This window comes from Meleagris gallopavo, chromosome 2 (assembly GCF_905368555.1).
Source record: "Meleagris gallopavo chromosome 2, MGAL_WU_HG_1.1, whole genome shotgun sequence".
Classification (NCBI taxonomy): domain Eukaryota; kingdom Metazoa; phylum Chordata; class Aves; order Galliformes; family Phasianidae; genus Meleagris; species Meleagris gallopavo.
This window is the reverse complement of record NC_139405.1, coordinates 20,579,856-20,592,354: the sequence shown is the minus strand read 5'-3', so window position 1 is coordinate 20,592,354 and position 12,499 is coordinate 20,579,856. Positions and strand designations below refer to the sequence as shown.

At 43.1% G+C, this 12,499-nt stretch overlaps 1 protein-coding gene across 1 annotated transcript in view; it reads left to right on the top strand.

The window, feature by feature from the left end:
* Positions 1-5,083: 5,083 nt before the first annotated feature.
* The window catches only part of SMYD2 (SET and MYND domain containing 2), a 28,025-nt gene continuing 20,609 nt past the window's right edge, over positions 5,084-12,499 (top strand). Inside the window, exons 1-2 of the mRNA XM_085219249.1 lie at positions 5,084-5,408; positions 7,958-8,021. Coding sequence (XP_085075375.1) covers positions 5,227-5,408; positions 7,958-8,021 — 246 coding nt within the window. The 5' untranslated portion in view covers positions 5,084-5,226. The remainder of the gene's footprint in view (positions 5,409-7,957; positions 8,022-12,499) is intronic.

Sequence of the window (12,499 nt, the reverse complement as noted above, 5' to 3'; positions counted from 1 at the left end):
GATACGACACTTTGTTCTTGACTTTCTTAAACCCGTACCCTACTTCGTATCCTTTTATGAGCTGTCATCTTTCATATTTAAAGCACACGAAATGTAAGCTAAAAAAAAAGGTGGAGGGGGTAAGGAGTTTAAGTCTCTGCAGATGTGAGGTATTATTTAGTAATACATCATTTCATCACCCAGTCCTACCAGGGTGCACGATCCTCTCTGAGTGCTGTAGTGGCAGTGGGAAATGAGAGCACTCCAGTTGTCTTTTGGCTAATTAAATCTTGCTCTATTGGCTCTTTATTCTGCAGTTGCACGCGCAGTTAATGTGAAGAAAGCCATGAGAATCTTCATAAACTGATTAACAACTCCGTGGTTTATAGTGCACAGTATTTATTTAGGCACCCAAATGGATTCATAAAAATCTGTATTCAGATTCTCTGATGAACACGCTCACAAATAAAATATCTAGAGCCAGCAGACTATGTTTTATTTAAAGTTTTTGTATAAGTATAGAAAACTACATTACCAAAGTAGTTACAAAACTGTTTCCATTAATAACTTATCAAACTAGTTTTATTTCTTGAAAACCTCCAAACTAAGTTAAAAGCTGTGCCGGCAGCTGGTTGAATTTCTCCTGGAGGGTTTGGATGGAGCTATGGGCTGCTGGTGAATGTCCCTCTTGTGGATTCAATCCTGCATTATCTCCTACAAAGCTATGTTTTTCAGAGTGGAATAAAGCCTATTTAGTAAATTATTATTTTTGTTTTTAAAACTAAATGACTGTTTATTAAAAAAGAAAGTCACTAAAATTCAAATTTTTCCTCATTACCTGAGGCATAATCACATTTTCAGCTGTTCAACAAGGGTGATAATGTGGAACAGGAGCATGATAACATTTGCCATCATTCCATCTGGTTCTCCCAAAAAGAAATCTCCTCACAAGCTTCCAATGAGTGAACCCACTTGATTTTTGAGAAGTCTATGATCTAGAATAAGGTATGGTATAGAAGTAATCTGATAAGGTGTATGAACTTTTAGACCTCTTTTATGTTGCTATTCTCTTTTATTTGGACATGATGTTATTTGAAACAGAAATTAAACCCTGATTTCATTGAAGGACGTAGGAATTTGACTTCAGTGTGACCAGCATTTCATTACTGGAGAGCATAATGCTATAATTTCAGAAGCAGATACTGAATCCTTTCTTTTTACCAGTGGTTACAAATATTAAAGTAGAGAGAAAATACTAAGAACTTTTCAAAATAGTTTTCAGTGTTATTGTAAGATTCATCAGCTGAAAAGGAAACTGGGCACGTTTGCAGGAGAAGTAAGGCAAATGTGTTTCACAGTGTTTCAGAAAAAAAAACATGTATTATATAATAATATAATATGTATCTTCAAAATCAAGACTGGGTGTTTCCTACAAGTTTTGGTCTACTTTGAGCAGGAATCAATTCAAGGAATTCAGTGGCATGTGCAGTACAAGAAGTCAGAGTAGATGGCTTCGTAAGCTGTGACACTACTTGTCTACCTATAATTGAGCCATCCATTAATCAAGCTGGATTGAACACAAGGGCAGTTTCTCTGTTAATGCTCATTCATTCATAAAGTGAATCATTATCGATTATTATTTTTAAATACACTTACTTGTAGAAATGCCTATAATTAAGAGTCCAGACCTTTGAGCTAGACAGCCATGAGATATACTGAGCTGGGATACTAGGTGTAAATAGCAGCCCTTGCTCACACAATGTGGTCGTTGGTTAGTCAATTAGGTGCTGCTGTTATTACTCCAACTGCATACACTATTCCATGCCTGACATCCATAAATCTGCAATGGGCTGTGATTAACATTTAGCCCAGTGGTGATGGACTACCTTTCAGTTATTGAATCCATCTTCATTGCTCGCTCTTTTCCTTGTAAAAAGGTGATGTTTTAACTAATACACATAATACTGCACCATAGGAATGCATCGGTTTTGCAATGGTTCTTATAGTTTTGCTATGTTGCATTTTATCCCTTATACCACAGCATTTCCAGATCCTGATTCTCTGGGTGACCTTATAAATTGCTGAGCTCATGCACTGGGCAAGATGTTTCCCAGACAAAACTGAGTGGGCTAGGGCAGATATGGCTACACCTGCTTAGGGAGTTTGTCAGAGCACTTTTGCAAGAAAATTTCTTATTACAAATTTGCTTCTTCAGCATTCCTCTTTTCTTTCCATTTCACTGCTTTACTTTCTTGCGGAAATGTTGAACCTCAAGTTCCAGTGTGTGTGTTTAGTCAAAAAGGAGCTTGCCAAATATTTACTGCACAAATAATTTAACACAAAACTAAATAAACAGATACTAATAGCAGAGATCACATCATTTGGAGGCTTACATCACTCTATACTGCTCATGAATGGCAAGTGGCACTAGAAATCTTTTCACTCACTTCAATGCTTTACTCATAATTTTGATAAGAATGTTTTCTTGACACTATATCCAAGGTGTAGTACAACTGATAATTGTAGGCAAAACATTTGTACACAACACTGTGATTACAGAATCATAGAATTATGGAATCATAGAATGGTTTGGGTTGGAAGATACCTCAAAGATCATCCAATTCAAACCTCCCACCCACCACCTCAGGCTGCCCAGGGCCCCATCCAACCTGGCCTTGAGCGCTTCCAGGGATGGGGCATCCACAACCTCTTTAGGCAGCTGTGTCAATGCCTTACCATCATCTCAGTGATAAAAAAACTTCACACTGGTGCAACCTGAGGCCATTTCCTCTCACTCTGTCACCTGTCACCAGTGAGAAGAGACCAACCCTACTCTTGCTGTAATCACCTTTCAGGTATTTGAAGAGAGCAGTAAGGTCTCCCTCAACCTCCTCTTCCCCATACTAAACAGCCCCAGTTCCTTTAGTTGATCCTCATATTCTCTAGGACTTTCACAAGCCTTGCTGCCCTTCTTTGGACCTACTCCAGCACCTCAATGTCCTTCTCATATTGAGGTGCCCAAAACTTAACACAATACTCAAGGTGAGGCCTCACCAGTGCTGAGTACAGGGCCAGGATTACTTCTCTAGTCCTGCTCACCCCACCATTCCTGATACAAGCCAGGATGCCATTGGCCTTCTTGGCCACCTGGACACACTGCTAGCTCATACTCAGCTGACTGTCCATCAGTACACCAAGGTCCCATTCCATCAGGCAGCTCTCCAGCCACTCCTCCCCAAGCTTGTAGGGTTGCCTGGGGTTGTTGACCAAAATGCAGGACCTGATGCTTGGTCCTACTGCAACTCATACAGTTTACCTTGGCCCGTTGATTTAGTCTACTCAGGTCCCTCTGTAGTGCCTTTCTCCCCCCTGGCAGATTGACACTCCCTCCCAACTTGATGTAATCTGCAAACTTACTGAGGGTGCACTCAATCCCCTCATCAAGATCGTTAATAAAGATGTTAAATAGAAGTGATCACAGTACCAAGCCTGGGGGACAACACTTCTGACCAGCTGTCAACTTTGACTTAACTCCACTGACCACAACTCTTTGGGCTCAACCACCCAGCCAGTGTTTCACCCAGCAGAGCCCATACACACTCATACAAATCACGGGCAGCCAGCTTCTCCATGAGAATGTTGTCGGGGACAGTGTTAAAGGCTTTACTGCAGTCCAGGCAGACTACATTAACAGCCTTACCTTCATTCACTAAGTAAGTCACCTTGTCACAGAACAAAATCAGGTTATGATCATAAACCCATGCTTACAGTGCCTGATCCCCTGGTTTACCTTAAATTGATCCCCTGGTTTACCTTTAATTGATCCATGATGGCTCCCGAGAATATTTCCTCCATGGCCTCCCCCAGCACTGAGGTGAGGCTGATAGGTCTGTAGCTACCAGGATCATCTTTCCGTCCCTTTCTGAAGATGGGTGTCACATTTGCCAGTCTCCAGTCCAATGGGACACCTCCGGTTAGCCATGACTGTTGAAGGATGATGGAGAGTGGCTTGGCAACCACATCCACCAACTCCCTCAGCTCTCTGGGGTGCAATCCATCTGATCCCATGGACCTATGAGTGCCCAGCTTTTGGAGCAGGTCCAAAATCATTTCATCTTCATCCCTGTCCTATTACTTATCTATCCATGTAGAAAGTTGATTTCTCTCCTAGTTTTAAGTCACTTTAAGTACTGGAAGGCAACAATGAGGCTACCTCTAAGAACTGAACAAGCCCAGCTCCCTCAGCCTGTCTTCATAGGAGAGCCATAGACAGCATTACCATACTGTATTAGCATTGTAATTAGTAGACTGTTTCTTGTCTGGCTGCTTTTTAATATTTTTAATAATAGATTTAGTCTTAATAATTCTAAAATAGTACTTATTTTGAATAAACTCAGAGGTTGTTTTTATTATTTTTTTGTTTGTTTACTGTTAGAAGCTTTGTTATAATTGCAACATGGTTGTTGATGTAATATTCAGACTGTATGACAGCAATAAGAACTTCTACTTGCTGCTTGATTTCTTTATTATTGAGAGAATCCTAACACTTTACGTGCCTGTTTATAAAAGTTTTCCATCAGTTCTGTGGAATTTTTTTGCTCGTACGACAGAAAATTACGCTAAAGCCTTCAGAGGTGGCGGCCAGCTTTCCAGCCTCCAGAGCATAACCTCACCTGGGTGCCGCAAACCACGGGTGACAGTGCTGGACAGGCCAAGGCCCCAACACGACTCTGAGGCCACATCTCTGGCTGTTAACCTCCTGCCCATCCGACCAGGCTGGTGGCCTTGCTACCTCACTCCACCAGCCCCTCGGCCATTTCCCAATCAGGGTGGGTGCAGGACGGAACGCAGACAGCACCTTCTGCGATATGAGCAGCAGCTTCCCTCGGCTTTGTGTCTGCAGGCTGTGCCTTTCGCAGTCCCGCTGTCGCTCTACACAGGGGCTGCGTTACCCATTTCTCATGGGCACTCCCTGCTCTCGCGGTCGAGCGCTTCCACTGCGCGCGCGAGTGGACGTGACCCCCTTCCCGCCGCCAGCACGCAGCAAAACTCCGGGCCAGCTCTCCCAGCGCCCAGCCCGGCCGTTCCTCCGCAGCGTGAGGGCGGCTTCCCGGGTGCCCCTCCCGGCGCCAATCCCCCGCCGGCCGGAGGAGGCGCTCCCCTGGCGCCCGCTGCCGGTGTTAGGCGGGCCGGGCCCTGTCGGCGAACCCGGGGCCCCGCCGGCGTTGCCCCTTCGCCTGCAGAGGGATGCGCTCGGAGGCGGCGCCGCAGCCCGGCGGCCTGGAGAGGTTCGCCAGTCCCGGCAAGGGCCGGGGCCTGCGGGCTCTGAGACGCTACGCCGTGGGAGAGCTGCTCTTCAGCTGCCCGGCCTACACCGCCGTGCTGACTGTCAGCGAGCGCGGCGGCCACTGCGACGGCTGCTTCGCCAGGTGGGGCTGCGGGCCGGGGTCCAGCGGCTGGGCTGCGCGGCGGGTGCGGGCCCCGCGAGTGGCGGCTGCGGGAGGAGCCCCGCGGGCAGCGCTGCGTCGGGAAAGCTGCCCTGCACCGTGCATTCGTCGGCTGCAGGGCTGCGGGGAGGTTGCGGCGTGGAATTGGGTTCCCTCGCTTGAGAGCCCAGGAAATTGAGGGGCAAAAGGTTCGGTTGTTCTTGCAGTCGCTTAGAAGCGCGCATGCGAGAGGTTGAACTGCATCCCTGTCGGTTTGTAGTGCTGAAGTATTCACCCGTTTTCACGAGGTTGTGACAGGGGAGGAAGGGCCTGTGGTTGCCAGACAACTACGTTGCATTTCCGCGGTGCACACGGCCTGCCTGGATGCTACTTCTTCAGCCAAAGCCTCGGTCTTCCTGTGTTGTGAGGAAGGCTGCGTGCAGGCAGCACGAGCAGGGCTCCTTCCACAGGGCGCTTCCAGAGCCGCACACCCTGACCGCAGGCCTCGTGCCTGGCATCCCACGTCTCATCGCTCTGGCAGTTGCAGAATCACAGAATCGAAGGAACTGGAAGGGAACTGTGCTGATCATCAAGTCCAGCCCCCTTGTTGTGTGCCAGCTGCCCTCCTGCATCTCTGCGAGGCTGCAGAGGCACTTTAGAGTTATTATTAGAAAGTTATCATCCCTGGAGTTTTGTGTGTGGAATTTTTTTTCTTTTTTTTTTTCTTTTTTTTTTTTTCTCTTGTGCCTAACCATAAATTGCCTTCTGTTGAAGAACCTGACTGTCTATCATACCCAGATTTCTCTCTGTATGGGATCACAGAATCATATGGGTTGGGAGGGGCATCTGGAGATCATCCAGTTCAACTCCCCTGCCAAAGCAAGCTCCCCAGAGTAGGTTACACAGGAAGGCATCCAGGCGGGTCTTGTATATCTCCAGAGAAGGAGACTCCACAGCCTCTCTGGGATACTTTCCGTTCTCTGTTGTCATCAAGTAATGTTGTAGTGATAATAGTAACCTAAAAATATTTGGGTCTCTCTCATAGAATAACTTCTTACAGCAGGAACAGCCTATTTAAATGCTGCTTTTTCTCCATGCTGCCTTCTGCTATGGAGTTCTGGGGCTGCACAGTGATCAAGGGGAATACATTGAATGTGCCATCGTAGTTACCATGCAGCAGACCAAAAGCTATTTCACACCAGAGTGGTGGGGTTCCACTAAAAGGAAAAAAGTCTCACTGAAGTACCTGGATCTGCCATTTCTCAGAAAACATTTTGTATGTGCTCCCCATTTCAGCAACACTGAACTAGAAACAAAACTAGTACATACTACAAAAAAGGGCTTGATTTGCAGCTATATTGGCTTAAACTGCAGTGTTAGGAAGGTTGTGGGTAAAGTCTTAGTAAGAGAAACTTAGGCGCGCCATCATAAAAATGAGATTAGAAAGACACATTTGCATCTGATGATATTTGTTACTTTAAATATACAGCTGTACTCGAGGGGCATGCTGTCAGCAAGCAGAATGCTGTTGGTAGCCTGACACACTCGTGTTTCACTGTCAGCTTTGCAAGAATGATCAGGGGATGTTGACTCTCAAGGCCTTATGGACCCCCAGTGCCAGAGACCTCTGCAAAATGCCCTTCATTGTTGTGTTCTATGCGGACACTCACTCTTGTTTTATTCCAGTGTACATCTTACAATTATTGCCACACTTTTAGACAAATTTTGTTGCAACTTGTACTGGGGAAAGTGCGTAGGCGTTTTAAAGCATTTGGTACCACTGAGAGATCCCTATTGCTGTCACCAAAATGTCACATTGAGTAACACATGCTGTATTTGTGATAGGACCTGCTACAACACACGCATCTTGAAGCAGAAAAGGATCTTCATTTTATCAGATCCCTCTGTTGGGATATACACAAATTAAACAGGGAGCACAAGCCTTCGGTAACCCTAGGATACACAGCTTTCTAGCAAATGCTGTACAGCAGGACAGAAGGAGGCTGTGTGGTGACAGGAGGTGGAAAAGTATTTAGTAATTTGGTGTTGGGAGGTGATTACTCACAAAACAATGATTGTGGTTTCTGAAGCAGACAGAGAAGCAATGGAACTGGAAGAGCAGAAGCAAAAGGGTAGTAATATTGAGCAGGTATATAGAGCAACAGGGAAGTTCTGAAAGCAAGGAGAAGTTAGCAATCAGCATGCAGCTTGTAGTGCCAAAAAATGAAATTGTCTGTCAAGCAGCATAGAATAAAACATTCCCAAACCCTGTAATTTAGGACAACAGAGTGCTTTTGCATAATAACGGTTGTTAAGAAAAACTTCCTTTTCAAACTCTAAACAAATCAGAATAGCATCTGCCATCTGAAGTCGGGGTTCAAGCTGTACTTAGTGTTGTGAGGAAATATGAAATGCAGTACAATGCTCTTCTCAGATGAGCTGTGGGGTTATTAGATTAGCCCCCAGTAAGAGATTCATACCTATTAGTGATAAATACATTTGTATTTTGTTGGGCTTTATAGAATAGAATAACTGTCTGTTTTCTTTTAAAGGAAAGAAGGACTGTCCAAGTGTGGAAGATGTAAGCAGGCCTTTTACTGCAATGTGGAATGTCAGGTACAGTAACGCAGTATGTGTGGGGGATGCTCACATCCATTTATTGTTTGTCACTGATAGCCTCTAATTTTAACTGTGGTTAATAGTAGTCCAGTCAATTTCAGCATCCCACAGATGCTGACCATGAAATCGTGCATTGAACAATTACAGGATTTGGACATGGTCTGCACGAGTCTTTCAAGATCGGTAGCTCCAGGGTTTGGTACCACTGAGACTTTGATTAGAGCTGCCTGTCAGCCCACTAATTATGTCTGTATTATTTCTTTTTTAGAGCACAAACCAGATAAATTGACATTATCTCACTAAACTGTTAGGAGAGTTTGTGTCTAAGGAAAAAGTTAAATCATTAAAAAACTATTTTAAGTGCTTTTCTTGCTTTTTTTTTCTTTTTTAAATACTATTGTTCTTTTAAAGCCTCCCAAAGTAGAATATAGGCAAGTCTACAACAAAGTAGAGCAGTATGAAGGCATCCAAAACATTTGCATGCAGTTTTAATTACAGTTTTCATCTCAGTATTGGAATAGGCATCTTTAAAAAAAAAAAATAATAAAAAAAAAACAAATCTAGTATCTAAGGTGCTTTTATTTCAAGCAGGCATCTTACTCTCCTACTGGGCACGTGGCAAACATTAGAATGTCCTCCTCTAGTTCTCCTTCTGTTGCTTCCACTGGCTTTGAGCTTTCCTACAATGTTGTAGAGAGTTGTGGGTGAATTGCATGGCTTTTTGGCTTGGCAGTTGAATTCAAAATGCTTAAAAGATTTAATTTTTCAATGATGCTTTCAATAGTTGAGAGAATATTGAGACACTGATAGCAGTTGCACTGGGAAGAAATAAAATGCTGTATAAGCATCTTTAAAGCCCTTGAGAGAAGTCTGAAAGAGTTTTAATGACAGTGTTGTGAAAACCCAGGATTCATTCATGAGAAACGCTTATTTGGAAGAAGTGCTTCCACATGTCATTATTTCTTAGTAAGCCCTTAACTACATGAGGAAAGGAAATACCTGAACAAAGCAATTTGTTGGTTGTTTAGAATTTTCTATCTGAGACTCTGAATTTCTTGTCTTTCTTTATGAAGTTCACAATGGTTTATATAGCATGTAACTGTCATTGCAAGGCTTAGTAAAGTTGCAAATCTCCCAGTTTGTGCCTGGAAAAACAGCAAGTTGGTAACCAGGGTGGGTGGAAGTAGTAGGACATAGTTCTGCTGGTGTGCAGTCCTTCGCTTTTACCTCCAAGCCCCTCCTTCAGTCCTTCCCTCAGCAGCCTTCCCTGTTTTGCAGCCCTGACAAGTTTACACAGTAAGAACAAAGAGGCTTTTTTCCTTTCTCCCCCCTGGATAGTCTTGTCCATGTTTTGCTTTCCTACCTTTCTTTTTCTTTGTAGTCAGAAGACTATTTTTATAGTGGAACATCTTCCAGGAAGATAAAACTGAACTGAAACTGGGTATCCTTAAAAGTACAGGACAAGATGCTCAGCTGAAGTCTGTCTGATAAGTTAATGAATTAAAAGCTTTTCTGACTGTTGGTGTATATTACGGTGCTTCAGATACAAAGACATTTAGTGATGTTATGATGTCTAGACAGTAGTATGGCAAGCACAAGCACTAGCACTTCACTTTTACTGATGATCCACCTCCTTTTGATACCTTTGGCAATATAACATTATCTTATATGTTTGGAGCATTTCTTTATCAGTCTTAGGAAATTTATCGATGTTGCTGAATTCTTTGACATTCTTGCAAAGTTACCGTCAGGCATAGTATTGTCTGGAAACCAATCTCCCTGACTGTATGTGATGCACAACCTACAATCTGTCTTCATCCTTGTCTTGTTCAAAGGCACTTCTCAGCAATTCAGCAACTTTTTTTTTTTCCTGTCAGAATAATGTGGTTCTTGAAAGCAAAGTTACTGACATTGCACGGATTTCCTTGGAAGCATCTTTTGGACTGTTCTGTTAAGCCATATAGCAGCCTTGCTTTGAGGTTCTTAGAACACTTTCCAAGCATTTAATGCATGAAGCATCTGAGCATTCTCTGTGGTGTTTGTGTTGTTGGGAATAGAGTGTAGATGCACAAATATGCACTAACTTGCTGAAGATCATACAATTGGTAACAGGGTACATCTGCTGCCATGTGGCAGGTAGTTGATGCCAAGCACTGCATGGCAGTATAATACCTTTGCCCTAACCACCAGGGAAAGGTAGTGCTGAGGTGTGAGTGGCAGACAAAGTTTTGCAGTGCTGTAGAGGCTAATTTTTTTAGGCCTCACTCCATATGTTCTCACACTGGGCCTGCTACAGTGTACAATCAATGAATGTACAGATGTTATAATTATGGAACATACCAGAGAATTTGGCTAAGCAGGTTATTATACAAAAGAGAATAGATAGAATGCTTACCCACGTTCTGGGCTCACTACAAAACTCCAAAGGAAGGATCTCCAGAAGAGATCCTTCCCCACTGGCAGTCAACACTTAAATGGGTCTAGGAGAGTTGCAGCCAGGCTCCACCCCTTCCAGCAGCACAGGTGAATTGCCTTCACCTGTGCTCCTGTGGCTGACTCATTGCTTGCCTCAGGTGATCAATCAGAGGTTCAGGCCGTGATTCAGCAGTTCCCATACATACAGTTCCCATACGTGTCTGTTAATTTACTTGGTCTTGTTTTCCTTTCCCAGCCCCTAATCCAGTTCCCCTTTTAAAAGGATGTGAGAGTTGCAGCTGATTTGTACCAATTCTGCTCTTCGCTGTTGGCTCCTCGAAGCTCAGGCCTGTTATTATAGTAGTGGCTTTCAGACCCCATCTGCAGCTGTTCAGGTCTTGACTTTTTAAATTATAATAATTTTAGTCAAACAGCAGGAGACCTGTGCTTATCTTTTCTCTTCAGAAATTAGCTGCTGAAAGACTCTAAAGGGAAATATTTTAAGGGGGTTATGTGGGTGCAATTGTGGAATCGGTGAACTTGAACCAGCTACTAGAGCTCCTCTTTCTGTTACTACACAGAGCTATTATTTATCCCAGACAGAGTGGAGATCAGCTAGCCAAAGTGCAGAAAGAGATGTTTTTGTCAGGGCTTTCCATATTTGAAATATATTTTATGCAAAATATTTAGGGTTATTCTTGACATGTCATGCTGAAGAGTGTTGTAGTTGGTATTTCTAGAATAAGGGAAACATATTTTTAGTTGTAGATCTGGAGTTAGCATCAAGCAGATGTGTTTTAAGTGGGACCTTGCAGAAATTTTCCAATCTTCTTTGCTTCTAAGCTGTAGAAGAAACAGGAAATTCTTGCTGTAACAGTTCAGTGCAAGAAGAATCTGATGCTACAAGACCCTGTTTAAGCCTGCCTTTGGGAAGAGTCTGTTCACCTACTGAAAAACTTTCTGTGTTATCTCTTTGATAAATGTCTCCTGTCAACATTTGAACATTATCTCGTGGAAGTCCAATACTCTCTCTGGCTCAGCATTCAGTAAACTATAGTAGTGAAAGATGTGAGAAGTTCTTGCTTTTTCTGCTTGATGAAGGGCTGTGTCTGAGAACTTTACTGGATAATGCAGGCATCAGAAGATGCTTCACTGAAGTTCAGTTAGGGACTTGAATAATATTTGAGCATAATTTGACCAGAAGAAGTGGGCTTTTCTCTTCTGATGGTTTGTCAAGCATTTCTGTGTACTGTTTGTGTTTTGTTTTGACTAAGTGAAATATAACAAAGTTTACATCCTGCAGAGAAATCCCGTGTTTGGAAGAAAGGAAATTTGGATGTGGTTAGTGGGCATGGTGGTGGTGGAGTTGTGGTTGGAGCTGATGATCTTCGTGGTCTTTTCCAATGTTAACGATTCTATGATTCCAAGTGCCAGGATGCTGTTCTGGGTTTGAGTCTTATTCTGGGTATGAGGTGTATTTATTTTTTTTAATGCTGAGCTATATGTCAGTGTCCTGGACAGTGAAACTGCTTTGAAGGACTTGATGGAGAAGACCATTTCCATGCTTTGATGTGAAAAGCACGAGCTTTAAAGAACTTCCGTTCCAAAAATGTTGTCACACACTCCTAAATGAAGGGAAAAGTACTGGGAATGTAAGGAAAATAGGAAGAAAATATTATTAATGTAACATCAGGGATTCGGCTAGAACAATGCTACCTGTTATAATTCAAACTGCTTAGAAAAAAAGCATGGAGAAGAATGCAAAATACAGTCCTGCTGAGGTCGCAAGGGAAACTGCTGTCCCAGTGTTTCCATCCCAGATATTACTCAGTCATCAGTGCTCTCTCTTCTTGTAGCATTTCAGGCTTTTATCTCATTTCACACTATTCAGCCGTATCTTGTCCCTTTAACCTCCCTACTAGTTCATATAACCCAGTGTGATTCTGCCTGGGGAAAGATTTTAATTAGCAGTGTGTAAAGAATAAAGAGAACAAACGGATTTTTAAAAACACTGCTTTGAGACATGCATGTGATTTTTGCATTTGATTTTTGTTTTATCA